At 55.6% G+C, this 20947-nt stretch overlaps 1 protein-coding gene across 1 annotated transcript; it reads left to right on the forward strand.

Annotated features, from left to right (window-relative positions):
- Positions 1-8750: 8750 nt before the first annotated feature.
- On the forward strand, positions 8751-20573 carry GSS (glutathione synthetase). The gene is made up of 13 exons (XM_066561680.1): positions 8751-8793; positions 9436-9571; positions 10613-10758; positions 11977-12052; positions 12858-12997; positions 13105-13221; positions 13438-13518; positions 13797-13874; positions 15354-15420; positions 16018-16212; positions 16985-17066; positions 17401-17590; positions 18965-20573. The coding sequence occupies exons 2-13, from the start codon at positions 9443-9445 to the stop codon at positions 19086-19088; spliced, it is 1425 nt and encodes a 474-aa protein (XP_066417777.1). The 5' UTR covers positions 8751-8793; positions 9436-9442; the 3' UTR covers positions 19089-20573.
- Positions 20574-20947: the final 374 nt, after the last annotated feature.

Here is a 20947-nt window from a genome sequence, read left to right on the forward strand (position 1 = left end):
CCTGCTATCTCCACCCCTCTTGCACCTTCTCCCTCACTCCATGGGAAGCATCCTCACTGCTCTGGGTCATCAACCCTCACAAGAGATAGAGCTCAGTCCATCTCATGGAGCTGGGACAATTGTTTAAAGTGGACTGGCAACAGGCGTGGGAGCTCTTTATGGGATCTGCTCAGCTTGGACCTTTCTCAAGACCCAGGAGGGAGGAATATTCCTGCCTGTCTTCACATCACAACTGGAGAACTTCTCACCTCACTATGGCACATCAGCTTAGATGGGCTTTTCTGTTCAAAACCACAGTGAATGTCTGGTTCCAGATATCCAGTCTCTAGTCTGGACTGCAGACAGCAGCTTTCCCCTATAAACCATCCCCTGTCCCTAAACAAGGCTCTGTGCCATGGCTTTTGGGCTCAGGGTTTTCCTGAGCATCCCAGCACAGCAGCTGAGCTGGACACACACACACACATGTGTGACACACACATGTGTGACACACACACAGAGTCCATGTTCCCACCCACTTGGTGGCTGGTTGTTGGATTATGGGGAAAAAACCCATAATCCAACATCCAGAAAAAAAACCATAATAAAAAAAATCATAATCCAGCAGCTGGTAAGTGAAATAACCCTCCCTAGAAGTCTGTAAGTCCCTCCTAAGCAGCAGTGGGGGGACAGGCTCTGATCTCTGCTTTGTGACCAGGGACAGGACCCAGGGCATGGCTGGGGCTGTGCCAGGGAGGCTCAGGCTGGATCCCAAGGAAAGGTTCTTCCCCAGAGGGTGCTGGCACTGCCCAGGCTGCCCAGGGAATGGGCACGGCCCCGAGGCTGCCAGAGCTCCAGGAGCTGCCAGGGATGCCCAGGCTGGGGCTGTTGGGGTGTCTGGGCAGGGCTGGGGCTGGGTTTGATGAGCCCAGTGTGTCCCTCTCAACTCAGGATATTACAGAAGCTCCCCGAGGCAGTAAGGGCTGGTGTTGGTGGGGATCTGGGCCCGGGAGCAGCTGCTGGGTCCCTGCCCTGGGGCTGTCCCTGCAGGGACCTGCTCCTTGCTGGCAGAAGGGGATCCTCACCCATGGCTGGTCCCCACCCTGGTGCTGTGGAGGCTTGGGCACAGCTCAGGGGAGCAAAGGTACAGCCTGGCACAGCAGGTCTGTTTGCCACCCCTGGTCCTGCTGCCCCTCTGGCAGCCAGGCTCGAGCTATTTATATCTCACCCACAGCCACTTCATGGCACAGAAGGGTCTGGTGGAAAAGCCAAGGAAGTGAAATTACTTTGGGGAAGAAATGACACTACCCACTTATAAATAAACCCGGGTTTCATTGATCTTTTTGATGCTCCCTTGGCAGAGAGTCCAATGTCACCGCTCCAGCAATGCAGACAATACTGGGGCATTGTTTTATTCTCAGTTACAGGGAAAGGGACAGCACCAGCTGCCGTTCTATCTTTAGCCCATGAGAGCACCCTTCAATTGTTCTGCACTTCAAACAATAGCCCCACGTGGGGGAGAGGAGGATTGCTGGCTTTACCACAGCGTTTTGCATCGAAATACAGCCTTAGAGACAGCAGATTTCTGTCACTCCCTGGCTGAAGCTGGTGCTTATACCGCAAGGAAGACAGGGTTCCAGAGTGTCTTGTTTTTCTTGTGGATGATGGGCCAGCAAGAGGTTTGGCTCCCCGAGGAGATCTCTGAACTCTCTTCCATGAAAATAGCCCTATTGTTCTGTCTTTAGAGTCTGATGCTGGGCATCACATCATCTCCTCCTGCCGTGCCTTTGGGGCTGCTCTATTGAAAGCACTGGTTTCTGCACCGATGCCCACATATCCTGATGTAAAACAGAGCCGCCCAAAACCTCAGACTGGGCTAAACTGGTTTCTCTGCAGCTGGAAATGCAAAGGAGAACCCAAAGGAGCTTTGGGTTTTTTTCCTCATTCCAGGGTACCAGGGAAGCGAGTGTGCGAGGGATGAGCGGCTCCTTGGAGGCGTGGAGGGGCAGCCAGCGCCCAGCTCTGCACCCACCGGCAGCTGCAGGGTATCAAATGCCCTCTGGGCAGCGCCGTGGGCAAGCGAGCTGCTGCCTCCCTGCTGGCTCTGCCTCTGCTGGTGCCCTCGGGCACGGCCGGGGGAGCTGGGATGTGTAAGCGAGATGAGAACTGACTTCAATTTCTGACAGCAGGATGTTGTCTGATAATTCTGAGGAATCAAATTTGTCAAGTGAAGAGAGAGACCTTTTTTTGTTGCAAGTTGTCTGCACCGAAAACAAATTGGCTGATGCAGCATCTAAAAGCATACTAGTGACTTCCAGCAATATGAGGTTAACAGAGTATTTGTTGATAGATTTTGCTTTTAAAATCTCAGTACTTATGTTGACACGAAGGTTATGGAGATTATGGACCATCCATCACTAAACATTTTTTTTTCTTATCTTGATTCCACCTAGAGAGAAGCACTACATGACTTCTTCCAGTCCCTCAAAACATTAGAATTCCTTTAACTCTGTTTCAGTGTTTTAAAAATTATAAGTTTACTTGGTATTACCATGGGTTCTGTTTAGTTTGGTTGACTGTTCTAAAAGGTATCACATAAATGTGCATCTATATCTATAAACAAGCTAAAAGAAATCAGTGTTTTTGAAGGGTAGTAAAGGTCTTTACACTGATTGAATACAGAAACCAGGTTTGAAGGTGACTGTTTGCCCGGGGGTTGTACCTGCTGCCCGGGGATGTACCTGCTGCAGAGCTGCCGTTCTCGTGTCAGCCTCGGCTCAGGGAGAACAGCAGGGTCATGGCACAGCTATTCATCCCCCCACCCCGCTCTGGCTGAGGTTGTCTCGAATTTCAATTGTCTGAGCGCAGGGCAGCCTTTGAAAGGGGATGCGACAGCCCAAAGCCACAAAGCCCATCTTTGAAGGCTCTTTAACAGGGAGAGGAGAGGTTTACAAGTATAAAATGCTTTTCTTTAAACTTTGCGGGACTCTATTTTTAGCAAATAAAGATAATGGCCCAGTTGCTGTTGTTCGTCTTTTGTTGCATGGAACATGCCAAATACTTACCATGTCTGCCATATTTTTTTATGATTCAGCCTCCTCTGAGCTGCATTGCAGCTCTCTGACCCTGGAGCAGAGATTATGAGCAATCTGTATGTACAAATCCTCCCCGGGCTACTGGATTACTCTGGAAAAAATCTCATTCTCCAGAGTCAATTGGGAAAATGAGACAGAAAAGGCAAGTCACAGCTCTCTATAAAATACTTCTCCTATTCTGAGCAGGGTACATTAATTCCAGGAACTTCCAAGGAAAGAGCAGAGCTTTTTTCCCCAGCTTTTTGCAATGAATTTGAGACTATTTTTGCAATGTTTTGCTTAGAAACTGAAGCTTTTTATGCCCTTTCTCAGAGCAAACATCAGGTAGGGGAGATGCACAACCCTGAACAGGACTGAGGATTGAGAAGGGAAATTCTTCTGTTTGAGAAAACTTTGTATTTCTGCATCCTTATTAAAATTTGTTCTTCACTTCTGGTGGGGTCTGAGCTGGATCCTGGCCCAGGGAAGTTTTCCAGTCAGATGAAACTGGATTACCAGCTGCCAAATCCACAGCCTGGATCTGTATTAATTAAGGTGTGAATCCACAGTTACTGACGGATGGGGCAGCAGAGAGGAAAATGGAATAGTAGGATTCTGTTCCAGTTCTTGTTCTAGGGATGCTCTCACTGGAGCAGGAGGCTGGGTTAGAGAGCAGACACCTCCCTGACAGCAGGAAATGTCTGAGCTAATCTGAGCTGATAGAGCAGACAGAAAAAAATAAGTATCCAATGGCAGCACTCTAGAGTCAATTAAATAATCTAAAATCTCTCAGTTTAGTGACTGCAGGATCTGAGCATCATACATGAATTTACTCATCCCACTCCCAAAACTTCACTGGTAATAACTGAAATCCAAAAATGCAGATGTCAGGCTGGTTCTGTTGGCTACTCAAGCATCACACACGCATCTCCTCACCAGCCATCAATAGTTTCCAACTTTTGTAACACAATTCCAAAAGCTGTCAGGGGCTGAGCAGAGTCAATGAGGGTCCTGCTTACTCTCTCTCTCACGGTGGGGCACAGGGTATTTGTAAAGTCTTACTAAGGAAGCTGCAAACCCTGAGGAAGCTGCGGGCCGAGTGCGCGGCGGGGTGGGAGCGGAGCAGCGGGAGCAGCAGGGTTTGGTGCGGGACCGGCCCGGCTGTGGATCCGCAGGACAGCGGGCAGGACGGGCCGGGCCAGGGGCCGGGGAGCGGAGCAGCCAAGGCAGGAGAGCGCCGGGTGCGGGGCCCGGGCTCTGCTCCCTGCAGCGAGGGCTGAGCGGGGCTGCAGCGAGGGCAGCGGAGCGGAGCGGGCGGGCAGGGCCGGCAGGGCTGCCCCGGAGCCTCCAGCGGGGCCGGCCGAGCCCTCGGGGCTGCCCCCGGAGCCTCCAGCGGGGCCGGCCGAGCCCTCGGGGCTGCCCCCGGAGCCTCCAGCGGGGCCGGCCGAGCCCCCGGGGATCCCCCGGAGCCTCCAGCGGGGCCGGCCGAGCCCCCAGGGCTGACCCCGAGCCTCCAGCAGGGTCGGGCCCAGCAGAGCCCCCGGGACTGCCCCAGAGCCTCCAGCGCTGCCGAGCCGAGCCCCAGGGCTGCCCCGGAGCCTCCAGCGGGGTCGGGCCGAGCAGAGCCCCCGGGACTGCCCCGGAGCCTCCAGCGGGGTCGGCCGAGCCCTTGGGGCTGCCCCAGAGCCTCCAGCGGGGCCGGCCGAGCCCTCGGGGCTGCCCCGGTGCTGCCGGTCCCCTGCTCCGGGCAGGGGCTGCCGGGGAGCTCCTGCCTGCCCCGGGGTGCTCGGTGAGCTCCTGGGCGAAGCTGCCCGGGAAGGGGCCGAGTTCGGGCACTGCTGGGCCCGGGCACCGGCACCGCGGGGCACGGAGCCCCCGGCCCTGCCCAGCACGGCCAGCGCTGGGCCCTCCAGGCCTCACCCGAGTGGGGCACAGGGTGAGCTGCGAGCAGGGCAAGGATCCCCTCGCTTGGCTTTTGTCTCTTGAACAATCCGGCACACAGCTGGTGGGCAAGGAAAGGCCAGAGCCTTTGGGGGCTCCAAGCTTTTAACATTGGCCCCCGCAGCTGCAAAAGCTGCTCCCCAGATCCTGGCTCCAGCAGCTCCCAAGGATGTCATGGCCTTCAGAGCGTGAACGTGGATTTTGTATCCCTGTGGCCTGATGCTGGCTTGGCCCAAAAGTCCCTGTGGCCAAATGTTTCCTGCCTTCTTTGGTGGCACTGCTGCAGGGGCCGCTGCTGTCAGAGCCCCCTCTCTGCTGGTGACAGCTTTGCTCTTGGGGACACCGCTCTGCAGCAGCCCAGGAACATGAGCAGTGCCCAGTTGCAGGAGTGGCATCAGTGGGACCCCTTGTGGACAGGAACCTCCAGCCCCAGGTGTCTGTGCCAGCACCCCCACGGACCTCCAGCCCCAGGAACCCAGAGAAAATGGAAACCACAACTCTGCAAACGCTGCTTGTGCCCAAAGCAAGTGCAAAGAGAGCTGTGGCAAACAAGGACAATATATTTACAGAAGAGGAGTAAAACCAATAAACTTATTTACATTATAAGAATCATTATAACAACAACAATCTATAGAACATATTTACAGAAGGGTCTAAGAAAAAACAATCTTCCAAATGTATTTACATAAGACACAATGAAATAACAACCTTCGAAACATATTTACAGAAGGCTCTGTAACAATATTCATAACACATTCACAGGAAACTATCAAAGAACAGCCTATGAAACATATGTACAAAACGAAGATTTCCACAGCCAGCATCTCTGTCAGTTCTGGAAGAGAAGGAAGCAGCACAGGACCATTCCAGCCCGGCCCTGAGGGCTGTTCCCTGTGCCCCCAGGCTGGCACACGCTGGCACAGTGGGACTCTGCTGCCAGCACTGAGCCCAGCTGTGCTGGGAGCCGGGCCCCAGGCTCTGGGACGGGGCTGGTGTGGCCCAGAGCAAGCACAGGGCAGGCTGGGGTGGTGTTTGTGCCACCACAATCCAGAGCCCCCTGGGCACCGTGTCACTGTGCCACCCAGCCCAGCCCCAGCCTGGCAGCAGGGGACCCACCCTGCCTGTGGGCAGGGCATGGCCAGCACCTGCCTGTGCTGCTGTGGGGCTCCATCTTCATCCCAGCATCATGGGCTCCTCCTCATCTTCCTCATCAACCTCTATGTCGTCCATTTCTTCCTCCATATCAAGCTCCAGCTCCTCAACAACTCTTCAACATCCACCTCCATCAGGGGCAGGGCATGGCCAGCACCTGCCTGTGCTGCTGTGGGGCTCCGTCTTCATCCCAGCATCATGGGCTTCTCCTCATCTTCCTCATCAACCTCTATGTCTTCCATTTCTTCCTCCATATCAAGCTCCAGCTTCTCAACAAACTCTTCAACATCCACCTCCATCATTTCTTCATTATCTACCACCATATCTACTTCCATCTCCTCTTCTCCACCTGTCAGGCTGCAGCAGGAAGGCAAACCTCACAGTGGGGTCTCTGTTCCACACCATCACCACTTTGCTCCAGCCTGCCCAGGCAGTCAGGGGTGCCCCCCTCCCTGGAATGGCACTGCACCTTCACTGGGACAGGAGTGCACATCCTGCAGGGAAACTCCAGACAGCAGGAGCAGCTCAGAACTGATGGACATATCAGGGAGCAGGTGACAAGTGACCACTGGTAGCAGGTGAAGAGTGTGCTGTGCTCATTTCCATCTCCTGGCTGGCAGTGCCCTCTGGAACACTCTGGGAGCTGTGGTATCACCAGAATTCCAGGGCTGCTCCACACTGGTGGGTAGGGATTGTAAAATGATCAAATCCTTGAATGATTACACTTGGAAGGACCCTAAAGATCATCTCATTCCAACCTGAGCAACCTCCCAGCAGCCCAGGTTGCTCAGGGTCCATGGAATCTGGCCTTGGATGTTCCCAGGGATGGGGCATCCACAGCCTCTCTGCACAGCTTGTGCCAGGGCCCAACACCCTCACAGTAAAGAATTTCCTCCCATCATCAAATCTAAACCTACTCTCTTTCAGTTTGATCCCATTCCCCTTATCCTGTCACTGCAGTTCCTGACAAAGAATCCTCTCCTGCTTCCCTGTAGATCCTTCACACCCTGGCAAGGTGCTGGGAGGTCTCCACACAACCTTCTCTTCTCCAGCCTCAACAGACCCAGCTCTCTCAGCCTTTCCCCATAAGGAAGTTCCCCTCAGGAACTTTGTGGCTTCCTCTGGAGCTCCAATAGTTCCATGTCCTTCCCCTGTGTGAGTCCCCAGAGCTGCAGGCAGCCCCACAGGGCAGAGAGGGGAGCAGAGAGGCAGGGTCCCCTCGCTGCCCACATGTGGGGTGAGCCTGGCACATGGGGGGTTCTGTGCCAGGGCACAGGGCTGGCCCCTGTTGGGATGCAGGTGTGAGGCTGGTGTCCAGCTCTTGCTGCCTTGGCTGCACATGAGCATCACACCCATCTCCTCACCATGGCTTCAAACTTTCCTAGCACAGGTCACAAACCAACTCCAGCCCTGCTGCTTTGGTTGGAACCTCACAGTTCTGTCCTAAATGAGCTGTGAAAATGCTCAAGTCATTCTGTTATTTCAGTGGATGCACAAATGTTTGCCTTGTGATGACAACAAATCTTGTTTCTTTTTACAGTTGTGTTGGAGGTACCAACACAAGGTTTTTCCATTTCATTACACTTATTCAGAGGGCAAAGTTAGGACTGACAGTTCCTTTGCACATTGAAATAAAAAAGTAGAAAGGACCTGCTCAGGTTTGATTTATTTACATATAACTTTTGCTTGTTCCTAATAAAAAAATTAACCCTCTCAATTTCCCACACTGTCATTTCAAGCCCTGTTGCTAGGAAATGAATGTCCTGTAAGTACATGAAGGGGTTCTGAGACCTGCTCTCTCCCAGGCATCCCTGGGTGAAGAGGCCCAAAGAGCCCCAGCCTCGGCTCTGTGTGACACGAGGGCAGAGAGCACAAACCCGCAGTCACAGGGTCAGAAAAACCTCAGCACTGTGCCCCGGGGCACCCAGAACACTGCTGAGAACCTGGGAGCATCTCCCTGCATGGCACATGGCCGGGACATCCCCTGGGGACACCGGGGAGCACGGCACAGCTCCATGGGCACTGCAGGGGCCGTCTGGGGCTGCACCGCGAACCCTCGGCCAGCCCTTCCCAGGGCAGTGCAGCAGAGGCACCTGCGTGAGGAACAGGCCAAGATAAAGAACGATATTCCAAATTCCTTTCCCTTCCTAAGGCAGGTCTGCAGTTCCTGCCCTCCCCTGGCTGCCATGGGTGAATTCAGCTCTCATGAGGGCAGCAATGGCGGTGAAGGTGAATTACGGGACCGCTGATGCTGGAAGGGGCTCTACGAACACAGGGCCAACCCCTTCCATGGCTCTGGGCTCCCAGCAGCTCTGGCCCCGAGCAGCCCCTGCACGCAGCGGTCGGATTTCACGAGCTGCAGCCTCAGCAGCTCCGTCGCCCTCATGATGTCGCGATATGACACAGTCCGGCGCGTGCGCGCTGCGCGCTCTCGACACCCCTCCTCCTCCTCCCGCCCCCGCTGCGCGGCATCGCACACGAGGGGCGCTTTCACCATGCTGATTGGTTTATTTAGCTGCCAATCTGCGTGAGGGGCGGGGCGAGGGGCGCGGCCCGTCCAATCACGGGGCGGTCCGCAGCGCCCGTACCGAGCGGCCGGAGCGGGTCCGGGTCCGGGCGGCGGAACCAGGAGCGCCGGGAAGGACCGGGGGTCAGTGAGGGGCTGGGACGGACAGCGGGTTCAGGGGACAGCGATGTGCCGGGGGCTGGGGCTCAGGAAGCGGGGAGCGGGAGCCAGGAAGGGCCGGGGGTCGCGGACCAGGGTCGGGGGTCAGAGCGCACTGACGGTCTGGGGACAGGGAGCCAGCGAGGGGACAGGGGCTGGGGCTCAGGGCACAGGGGCTGGGGACAGCCAGGGGCCGAGAGTCAGAGCACAGGGGCTGGGGACAGCCAGGGCTCAGGGCACAGGGGCTGGGGACAGCCAGGGGCTGAGAGTCAGAGCACCGGGGCTGGGGACAGCCGGGGCTCAGGGCACAGGGGCCGGGGACAGGGAGTGGGGCTCAGAGGACAGCCGGGTCCGGCTCAGAGCACCGGGGCTGGGGACAGCCAGGGCTCAGGGCACCGGGGCTGGGGACAGCCAGGGCTCAGGGCACAGGGGCTGGGGACAGCCGGGTCCGGCTTAGGGCACAGGGGCCGGGGACAGCCGGGTCCGGCTCAGGGCACAGGGGCCGGGGACAGCCGGGGGTCCGGGCACAGGGGCCGGGGACAGCCGGGGGTCCGGGCACAGGGGCCGGGGACAGCCGGGCCCGGCTCAGGCTGCAGGCCGGGAGGTGACGCTGTGCCGTGCCCGCAGCGCTGCCATGGCCGCGGCCTGGCAGGACGTGGTGCGGGACGCGGCGGCCGTGCGGGAGGCGGCGGCGGTGGCGGTGGACGCGGCGCTGCTGGCGGGGGTGCTGATGCGGACCGGGGAGCAGCCCAACGCCTCGGATGTGAGTGCACAGCGCAGGGAGGAGCCGCTCTGTGCCGGGGTTCCTGAGCCCTTGGCAAGGAGCGGCTCCCCAGGGGACAGCCTTCACCGGGGTGCAGCTCACAGCCCATCCCGGTGATGGCACAGCTCCCCAAGGGACAGCTCTGCCATGCAGATTCCCTTTTCCAAGGAGAGGGATAGATCTGGGAAGGTTTAGGATGTTGCCTCTTGTGGTGCTGGAAGTTGATCCTTTTCCCAGCCTCTCACCACCCATATGAACCTTTGAACCAGAGGAGAATCTCACAGAGGGGCCTCTTTTGGCATGTTCCCAGCTACAGTCAGCCTTTGTCCCATAGCTGGGATGAGGTGACAGGGGTGGAGGTGGCTGATGTGTGGGGTTTACCTGGCTGATGGCTGGGAGGGCTCAGCCTGTTGGAGCAGAATGCCATGAGTGGTGTCTGAGGAAGAAGTGCCCCTGTGCAGGAGGAGTGGGGCACCATTGGAAGGGTCTTTGAGGAGCCTGGGGGCAAGCAGGCAGCTGGCAGGGGTACAAGGAGGGAGGTGTTCACCACAGCACTGCTCCTTGGTGTCAGGTCAGGGCTCTGGGTGATCTCAAAGGGTGAGAGGAAGAGGGAGCCTGGGAGGAGAGGCCAAACACACTGCCAGTGTCCCTTGTTTCATGTGAAAATCCAGGTGAATTGGAAACTTCTCTGTGGTGTAGTATATGGACTGTGAGTGTGACCCCATGCGTGAGATGTGGGATGAGCCAGGGCTCTGGAGCAGGAATCAAAGGAAGTAACTGACAGCCAGAACTCAGGACTGGCAAATTAACTTTTTCTCTGCCCCTGAGAAGTTCTGGAGACAGTGCTGTCCACTGGAGCAGCAGTGCCCTGCTGGTGGTTCATAAGGCAGAACCCTCAGAAATGAGCAATCAGCAGGGTTGAGGCCATCCATATGCCTGCCCTGCAGGGCTGGGGGTGCCTTCAGCCAAGCAGAGGAAGCACCTCCTTAGCCCCTCTTGAGCTGCCCAGACCTGACTGCTGTGCTGCATCCCTGCCTGCAGGTGGTGAATTATGCCCCCTTCACGCTGCTCCCATCTGCAGTGCCACGGGCCTTGTTTGAACAAGCCTATGCTGTCCAGCAGGATTTCAACCTGCTGGTGGATGCTGTCAGTCAAAACAGAGAATTCCTGGAGCAAACTCTGGCCAGGTAACGTTTTTGCATGTTGCATTTTAATGAAATATTTTAAATGTAAAGCTTTATCACCCTTGTGGCATCCCTACCTTTCTGAGTCCCAGAAAATGGGACATCTGCCCAAGACCTGATTCCCTGCTATCATCTTCAACTTTTTCAGGCTTGTGAATTCATACTTGTGAGCTTTTTAGCCCCTGGGCCTTAAATGCAAATCACTGGAGTCTTTGAGTCCTGATTTTAGGAGTCTCTTTTAGTCTTATTCTGCATCTGCCTGTGTCTGTTCAGTAACCATGAGCTCTGCTGCAGCAGTGATGAAAAGGAGGTGTCTGTTCTGTTTCCACACCCTCCCTCAGTCACCCCCTGCCCTCTTTCCCAGCCACAAGCTCTGACTGCAGGAGGACTGTCCAGCTCTGGCTCCTGGCTTCTGCTGAGTTTATCTGTGGCTGTTGCCCTGGGCTGGAGTGACCATCCCTGACTTTGTCACTCGTGATTGTGGGGCTGATGCTTCCACAAATCCCTGTTCCCTTCCCACTGCCTGTTCTGTGCTGCCTGTGCATGTTCTGCTGCCCCTGGCACTGGGACAGAGCAGAGGAGGCTGTTTTCCAGCATCCTTTTGTTCTGTTAAATCCTCACCCTTTGGAGCTGTTCCAGAACTGCCTGCAGCCAGAGCTTGTGGGGACATGTTTGTAGCTGTGGTTAAAGAATGCAGCACCTGAGGCTTGTCTGTGCTAAGGTGCTTGCCCTGTGCCAGGGCAGCTCCCTGGAGGTGCTGTTCAGGATTTGGGGCCCTGAGGAAAAGCCAGATCTGCTCTAGCAGGGCCACAGTGTGTGGGATTTGGAGCCTGACAGGACAGGGGGATTGCATGAAGCTTCTCTGAACTGTGTGTGCAGGCCTAGAGAGACCTGTGGTTTCTGCCTGAACCTACAGAACTCTGTCGCATCTCTGCCCTGCCAGTGAGTCACCTCTGCACAGAGGGGCCTTTTGTGGAGAAGCTGTGCTTGGCAAGCTGGATTTGTGTTGTGGTTTTGCACTGAGCATTCATGGGGAGGTGTTTCACAGTGCTACAGCACTTGGCTGAGCCCCAGTTCAAACCCAAGAGATCCCCAGAGGACATGGTACTGCCCTTTGTGCTGGAGAATGCCCCTGCTAAGGGCTTTTTCTGCAGAAGAATTAATTTTCTTGTCCCTCTGTGCCAGCAGCAGGAGGCTGACATGGTCTGTGTTTCTCTCTAGCACCATCAAGGTCGATGACTTCACAGCTCGACTCTTCAGAATCTACAAGCAGGTTTTGGAGGAAGGCTTGGCTCAGGTACATGGGCAGGGGATCCCAGTGGTCTGTGCCCCTTGGCATTGTGGTGGGGATGCCTGGGCTCTGGCTGCAAGCTTTGGCACTGTGGACTCTGAGCTGTGCCAGGCTGGTCACTCCCTGCCCTGCAATGTCTTGTCACAGCTGCTGAGCTCAGGACCTTGCCCTGTTGAACAGCTGAGCTCTTTGGATGGTGCTGCTGGAAACAGCCTGGCCTGGAGAGGGAGGAGTTCATGGGGTTTGTCTGTCCTCTGGGGTTTGTCTGTCCTCTTGGAGCCTCAGGGTGTGCAGGGATGTGTGTCCTCTTGGGACCTGCACTGGCCAGGCCACTCTGCAGATGCTCCTTTACTTTCAGGAGTGTTGGGAGCTACTCTGGAGCTCTGAGAGGGCTGTGGGCAGGGAGCAGAGCACCCAGGTGTGTGACCTGCATGGTGTGTATCAAACTGAGGGTGACAGGACAAGAGGGAATGGATTCAAACTGACACTGAATGGGTTTAAATGAGATATTAGGAGATTTACTGTGCAGGTGGTGAGGTGCTGGCACACATTGCCCAGAGAAGCTGTGGCTGTCCCATCCCTGAAAATATTCAAGTCCAGGTTGGACAGGGCTTGGAGCAACTTGCTCTAGTGGAAGGTGTCCCTGCCAGCTGCAGGGGCTGGGGTGAGGTGGTCTTTAAAATCCCTTCCAACCCAACCCATTCTGGGATTCTCTGATCAGATCTGCCCTGGGAGGGTTCTGAAGCAAGGCCATCAAGGGATTTGCAGCTAAAGGCAACAGGAGACCCCAGCTCCCCTCCCTGTGTTGCAGACTGTGTTTTTGGGCATCAACCGCTCGGATTACATGTTTGACTGTGGGCTGGAAGGCACAGCAGCTCTGAGGCAGATAGAAATAAACACCATTGCTGCCAGCTTCGGGGGCCTCACCTCCCGCACTGCTGATGTCCACAGGTAAGGAGCACCTCCCACTGCAGCACTGCATGGCCCCTGTGCTCTCCAGGCTGCTCCCTTGCTCCTGCTGGGCATGGACATAGCATTTACAGCTTTGTGTTCCACAGGTTGGTGTTGAAAGTGCTGGGAAAGAGTGAGGAGGCATCACAGCTGCTGCCCAACAACCCAGCAAAGGGGCTGGCCTTGGGAATTGCCAAAGCCTGGGAGCTCTACGGGTCCCAAAGGTAAGGAGCAGTGCAGGGAGCCTGAATCAGAGATGGAAAGCTGTCCAGTTCAGGTGGAGTGATCTCAAAGGGTAAGAGGAAGAAGGAGCCTGGGAGGAGATAGCAAACACACTGCCAGTGTCCCTTGTTCATGTAAAAATCCAGGAAAGCTGGTGATGCAGCTAGGAGCATGTGGAGTGTTTGTGGGTTTAATGATGTCCTTGGTATCTCTTCCAGGGCTGTGGTGATGTTTCTGGTGGAGGAAGTCCAGAGGAATATTTTTGATCAGCGTTGTGTAGAAAATGAACTTTGGAACAGGTAAAGTTTGAATTTTCCTGGGATGGGAAAGGAAGGAGGAGATGGTTCAGTTTCTGGTATGGAAAGCTGAGCAAACAGCTGGCAGATCATGGGAAACATAGGATGGGTTCCTAAACAGGGAGTTTTTTGGGATTTGTAGGATTTCTATGTTTTCTCTGGCTCCATAGCACAAAGCCTGAGGCCATTTGTGAAGGAACCCATAGATCCATGAATTCCAGCCCTGATCTGCAGCTCAGGTGCCTGTGGCCAGCCTGGTGACTCTGGCACTGCTCTTGCAGGAATATCCGTGTGGTGCGGAAGCGGTTCCGGGACGTGTTTGAGCAGGGCTCCCTGGATGCCAGCAGGAGGCTGTATATGTGAGTATGAGCCAAGGTGCGCACTCCTGCCGGCTCCTGGGCTCATGGGAGCCTGCAGCCAAGGCTGCCTGGAAGAAATGACTGAGCAAGCAGTTCTCTTCCATGCTCCAGGCCTCCTCTTGGAGCTGAGATGGCTTTGTGTTCACAGTGGTGAGATTTAGCAGGCACATATCCATGCCTTAGAGCTGCAGTCATAATCTCCCTCCTTCAGGCTTCATCTTTCATTGCCCTGGGGGATCTCTACCTCCTCCACAAAGGTCTGCTCTGAGCAGCCCTGGCTGTTTGAGAGGCTCCCACAGAGGCATGTCCTGATGCTGTTCACATGCTGCTCTGCCAGGGGGAGCTGGGCTGGGTTGTTAGTGCAGGAGGAGGAAGCATTCCATGTCCTTTGGGGATCTCTTGGGTTTGAACTCTCTGTGTCTTGCCTGCTCCCTGTGGAGACCAGGATGGGAGGATCACAGACTCCCAGCTGGTCCCAAGTGTGACGTTTGTCCTATTTCCAGGTAATGTGATGGGAGCTGTATGAACCTAACACGTGGTTTCATGACAATGATTTTTCTGTAGTGAGGCTGATTTTTCAACCTTTGAGGTCTGTGCTGTGTTTAATTAATGAATGTATTGTCATGTCTGGATAGTTGAGGGGAAAATGTGTCCCTTGTTTTTCCTTCTGAGCATCCTCCCCTGTCACTGCTAGATGCCTCCTGTTTGCCTGCCAGCAGCTCCCAGACCAAGTGCACAGTTTTGAGGCCAAAGCTTGGGCATGTGGTGCTACAGCTGTGCTGCCAGCCCAGCCCTGGCAGGCTGGTTTGGTGCCTCTCAGGTTGTTGAGTTGATGTCCTACCTTGAATTGCCAGAGAAGAAGAACTTTGTTCCTTCCAGCTTCAAGAATCACAGAGCTGTTAGGAGATCGAGTCCAACCTGCAACCCAGCACCACTGAACACATCCCCAAGTGCCACAACCTCACATCTTCAGGTCCCTCCACTGCCCTGAGCCACCTGTCCTAGTGCTTGACCACCTTTTCAGTGAAGAGATTTTCCCTCATCTCCAGTCTAAACCTCCCATGGTGCAACTTGAGGACATTTCCTCTTGTCCTGTCCCTGTTCCCTGGGAGCAGAGCCTGACCCCCCCTGGCTGTCCCCTCCTGTCAGGAGTTGTGCAGAGCCACAAGGTCCCCCCTGAGCCTCCTTTGCTCCAGGCTGAGTCTCCCAGGCCAGCATGGGGTTAAAAGCTGTTAAAAATGAGGTGCTTTCCTCTCTGCAGAGCTGGGTGTCAAAATGATTGAGCCTTTGGTTAGAGCAGAAGCTGGGTTTCAGCTCCCTGTGCCTTGGGTCAGGCTGAGCTGTGGTTCAGTGGAGAGGAGCTTGCAGTGTTCAGCTTGCTGTGGCAGAACCAGGCAGGAGCAGGAAGGTCAGAGGCCAAGGAGAAGGGGCAGGGGGCTGTGATCCCCCCCCTTTGAGCACTTGTGGTTTCCATTGCAGGGACGGCCAGGAGGTTGCAGTGGTGTATTACAGAGAGGGCTACGTGCCCCAGGTCTACGATGAGCAGGTCAGTACCCACCCCCCTGCCCCAGCAGCCACCAGGTGGGCACTGCCCAGGGAGCTCCAAATAACCCCAGGGGCAGCTACCCTGGCTGGAGTGGGGTCAGTCCTGCCTGCTGTGGCTGAGAGCATTGGGAGGCTGTGACTCCAAAGAGCAGGTGGGTGACCCTGCAGAAAAATGGGTGGCTTTCTTCTCCAGGGGGTCATCCCTTAGTGCAGCACTGAATTGTTTCTGTACAATAGGGGTTAACAGGGATGAGCACTTGCTTAAAGTTTTCAGACTTGGTCTACAGATCACTCAGTGCTCTCCTAGCACGATCAGGCTGCAGGTAATAATAGCATAGAGCAGATCTTGCTGGTGTCTCGAGGTGGCAGCACTGGACAAGCTGGGGAAGGTGCTCACAGTGAATTAATTTAACTGTGCCACCCAGAGGTGGCGGGAAATTCATGCCTGCTTTTCTCTGGAGTGCTACTCCCACCCCCTGTCCCTGCCAGCAGGCAGGGAGGAGACAAACCATATGTTGAGAGCTGCACAGAAAAGAGCAGAGCAAACCTTTTGTGTGTTGTTTCCCCTCCCGGCGTGGCTGCTCCTGCTCTGCCTCAGAACTGGGAGGCGCGGCTGCTGCTGGAGCGCTCCCGGGCAGTGAAGTGCCCCGACATTGCCACGCAGCTGGCGGGCACCAAGAAGGTGCAGCAGGAGCTCAGCAGGCAGGGGACGCTGGAGAAGCTGCTGCCAGGCCACCCCGAGGCCATTGCTCGGATTAGAGCCACCTTTGCAGGACTCTACTCCCTGGATGAGGTGAGTGGGAGTGGGGCTGGGGCAGGGAGGGACACGCACTCCTGTGCTCTTAGCAAAGCCCTCTCTTCTTCTCAAGCAGGGGGCTTTGGGGAATTTGTTGGTGCTTCTGCTCAGAGGGATCTGCTGAGGAGCCCCTGCTGCTCCCTGATGTTTTGTTGTTCACAGAATCATTTAGGTTGGAAAAGCCCTCCAAGATCAGAGTCCAACCTTTGACCAAACAGCACATTATCAACTAGACCATGGCACTGAGTGCCACATCCCATCATTCCTTGAACACCTCTGTCACGGACATATTTTATGAAAAATCCTTTTGCTAGGATTTTTTCTGCTGAGAGGCTGAAAGGCCTCAGAAATGAAATGTAAACAATGATTATCTGCTGCTGTGGAATGCAACAGGTGCATCTTTGATTGGTCTCATGTGGTTGTTTTTTAATTAATGGCCAATCTCAGTCCAGCTGTCTCAGACTCTCTGGTCAGTCACAAGATTTTATTATTATTCTATTCCTTTCTATTCTTTTCAAGCCTTCTGATGAAATCCTTCTATTCTTTTAGTATAGTTTTAATATATCATTTTCTTTTAATATATATCATAAAATAATAAATCAGCTTTCTGAAACATGGAGTCAAGATTCTCATCTCTTCCCTTGTCCTGGGACCCCTGTGAGCACCACCACACACCTCCAGGGGTGGTGACTCCATCCAGCTCATTCCCATGTGAAACCACCCTGTCCATGATTCCTGGTGTCCACCTGTTTCCATCCTTTCCTGCCAGGGTGAAGAAGGTGACAGAATGGCTGCCACAGCCATTGCTGACCCCGACCGCTTCGTGCTGAAGCCTCAGCGTGAAGGTGGAGGTATGAGCTGGGCTCTGGAGGTGTGAGCTGGGCCCCTGGGGGTTTCCATTCTGGTTTGTGCTGTATTTGGGACAGGCAGGAGCTCTGTGCCAGCTCCTGGTCTTGTGCTGAGGGATAAAGGGTGGCTTGTGGCTACTCATAGCCATGGGGACTAGTCCTGCCACTAAGGCAGTTCTCCTGGAGGAGCTCCCAAGGCCCTGGTGCTGGGTGTAGAGAGCCCAGGCAGCACCTGGGGAGACAAAGGCTGGGTTATTTGGGCTGCCAGGGCCACAGAGCTGGGGCCAGGGGCTTCTGCTGTCCTGGAAGGCCTTGATGTGCTGGTTTTGTTTGCCAGGTAACAACCTCTATGGTGAAGAGCTCAGGGAGGTCCTGGAGAAGATCAAAGACAGCCCTGAGAGAACCTCCTACATCTTGATGGATAAGATCAAACCCCAGCCAGCACTGAATTACCTGCTGAGGGCTCACAGTCCCCTCCAAGTGTCTGAGTGTATCTCTGAGCTTGGGATCTTTGGTGTCTATGTCAGGTGAGCAGTGTGCTTGTGTTCCAGGGCAGTTCCCTGCTCCTGATGTGCAGCAGGAGCATTTTGCCCTCTGTGCAGCCCAAGCACAGTCACAGCACAGATGTCTGGGGACATGCAGGTGCAGGGGACAGATGTGCCCATTCAGTCTGTGCCCCTGGGAGCAGCTCTGAGCATGTGAGCTGCTGCTCTGAACCTGCTGCCAGATGAGCTGTTGGAAAACCACAGGGCTGGTGCTGGCAGTCACTGGTGCAATGGGATCATGGGCTCCATGTGTTTCATCCCTGATTTCTGGGGGCACTTCTTGGGTTCTGGATGCAGCCCCATGTGTGGCTTTTCAGAAGCCCTGGTGATCTCTGAATACCTGAAGGTCTAATGCCTGTTCAACTCTAATAAGAGCTGGTTTTGTTTAAAACCCTCTTAGGCCACGTTTCCATAGGGTATAAATGAAAGTCCTTTTCACACAGTTTTGGGAACAAAGGTGCTCTGGCAGCATTCAGCCCTTGGCAGTGCCCATTTGCAGAGTGGCCAGTGCAGCCACCACTGCAGGGCCCCCACCTTAGCCCTGGGCCTCTGCCCTGCCCTGTGTGCTGACAGGGAACAGCCAGAGAACAGCCAGGAGCTCTGTGCTGTGCAGGGGCTCAGTGCTCTGTGCTGGCCAGGGGCTCAGTGCTCTGTGCTGGCCAGGGGCTCTGTGCTCTGTAGGGGCTCAGTGCCCTGTGCTCTGTCGGGCTCTGTGCTCTGCAGGGCCTCAGCCTGTGCTCTGCAGGGCTCAATGTCCCTCTCTCTGTGCTCAGTGTCCCTCTCTCTGTGCTCAGTGTCCCTCTCTCTGTGCTCAGTGTCTCTCTCTGTGCTCAGTGTCCCCCTCTCTGTGCTCAGTGTCTCTCTCTGTGCTCAGTGTCCCCCTCTCTGTGCTCAGTGTCTCTCTGTGTGCTCAGTGTCCCTCTCTCTGTGCTCAGTGTCTCTCTCTCTGTGCAGTGTCAGTGTCCCTCTCTCTGTGCTCAGTGTCTCTCTGTGTGCTCAGTGTCCCTCTCTCTGCAGTGTCAGTGTCCCCCTCTCTGTGCTCAGTGTCCCTCTCTCTGTGCTCAGTGTCCCTCTCTGTGCTCAGTGTCCCTCTCTCTGTGCTCAGTGCTCTGCAGTGTCAGTGTCCCTCTCTCTGTGCTCAGTGTCCCTCTCTGTGCTCAGTGTCCCTCTCTCTGTGCTCAGTGCTCTGCAGTGTCAGTGTCCCTCTCTCTGTGCTCAGTGTCCCTCTCTGTGCTCAGTGTCCCTCTCTCTGTGCTCAGTGTCCCTCTCTGTGCTCAGTGTCCCTCTCTCTGTGCTCAGTGTCCCTCTCTCTGTGCTCAGTGTCCCTCTCTGTGCTCAGTGTCCCTCTCTCTGCAGGCAGGGCAGGGAGCTGGTGCTGAACCAGGCCGCGGGGCACCTGCTGCGCACCAAGGCCATCGAGCACGCGGACGGCGGCGTGGCAGCCGGGGTGGCCGTGCTGGACACGCCGTACCTGGTGTGAGGAGCCACAGCCCAGCCTCCTCTCTCTGCTGCCTCCAGAGCTGATCTGCCCCAGGGATTCCTCCTCAGGGTGCTTGCCAAGGTGTGGCTGCTGGAGGCTGTGAGGAGGGACTGTGTGGCGCAGCTGCTCAGAGGTCCTGGGTGCCAGCCCCAGCTGCTTCTGGTGGTTCCCCCTGCAGGAAGGATTCCCTTGCTCTGCCTGCTCAGGGACCCTGCCCTGGGCACAGCCCGGCTGTGACTCCCAGGACTGCAGGGTTCTGGGGGCAGGGGGATGCAGAGCAAAGGGTCAAGGTGCCACTACAGGCCTTGGTGCTGCTCCCACTTCTGAGCTCCTTATGCTGCATGGTTTCTGGAGACATACACAGCCTAAGGAATGAGAGGAGAAAGGTGGCAAGTATCAGCCTTTATCTTTATGTGCCTCAGTGCTCTCCAGCTTAAAGAGGAGAGCCCAGCTCCACTCCCCAGGGCTCTTCCAGCCCTCCTTCCCATGCTGCTGCTGTCCTGATTGCTGTTTTCCTCTGTGTCTGAGGATCCTCTGGGTTCCTGCACCAGGCACAGCTGCCCTGGGTAATTTACCCAAGGGCCTCTTGCTTTTGCTTTGCCCAACTCCTGTTTTATTGGACTGGGCTCCTCTGTGCCACACAGGGCAGGCAGCAGTGCAGGGTCCAGGGCAGGCTCCCGCTGCCTCCTGCAGCCCTTTCCAACAGATCTCCACAGGCTGGTGTAAGATTCCCTCAGAGATGGAGACAGCTCCCAAGGCAGCAGAGAATTGGAGCCTTGTGTGTGTTGATAAATCCCAAAGCAGCCTGGGTTTGGGCCAGTGCATCCCACTGCAAATCAAACCCTGAGCATCTTCCTGCCAGGGAGCCCCAGCCTTGGGAATGCTCCTGCTGAGACTGGGAGCTCTGTGGTGAGGAAGCAAGGGAATTGCAGGGGAGGCTGGGCAGCACAGCCCCAGCTCCCAGCACCTTACTCTGGGACCAGCACCAGCAAAGGGGGAGACATGGCTCCCTCCAGGTTTTATGGATCAGTGGGAACAGCACAGCAGTGGAGGAGTGTGGGCTCTCCTGCTCAAGGTCTTCTGCCTCTTTCTCCAGCCCCTTCTCCTCCTCAGCCCTAAAAGCTGCACCTTTCTGGCAGCAAAGAGCTCAGGCAGCCTCAGCCCAGCCCTGTCAGTTACACAGAACCAGCACAGAGGCAGAATTCCTGCAGAATGGGATGTGCTGAGTGGCAGAACCAGCACAAAAGCAGAATTCCTGCAGAGTGGATGTGCTGAGTGACAGAAGCAGCACAAAAGCAGAATTCCTGCAGACTGGGTGTGCTGAGTGCCAGCCCTGCTGGCTCTTTGCTGCTGCAGCATCAATCACCAATCAGTCACCTGGGAAACTGCTCCATTCTCCAAGTGTGACTGAAACTGGGCTTCCTGGGTGTTTTGTTGGGGGATTGATTACCCCAAGCCAGAGATTAAAAGGAATGTGCAATCTGACTGCTGTTTGTGCCACGTTTGTCCGAGCCCAGGGGCACACCTGGCCAGGTGTGCAGAGATCCATGGCTGTGCCTTGAAGGGGAGCAGGCCTGGGGTGGAGGTGAGGCAGCCCTGAGCTGTGCTGACAGCCCTGAACCTCCTCACCCAGCTCTCTGCTGCATGAGGGGGTGGGTCCTACTGTCCTGTGCTTTCCATAAGCAGCACTGGCTGGAGAGCAGGGAGAAACTGAGGCACGGGCTGCAGCCCTGGAGCCAGCACAGCCAGCCACAGTGAATCCCAATCCATGGAAAAACACCATGCTGGCAGGAACCTGCCCCTGCCCATCCCAAAATGCAGTCCTGGTTTCTGGCAAGGCCACTCCAACTGCACTGAGC

Source organism: Molothrus aeneus, chromosome 17 (genome assembly GCF_037042795.1).
Source record: "Molothrus aeneus isolate 106 chromosome 17, BPBGC_Maene_1.0, whole genome shotgun sequence".
NCBI lineage: Eukaryota > Metazoa > Chordata > Aves > Passeriformes > Icteridae > Molothrus > Molothrus aeneus.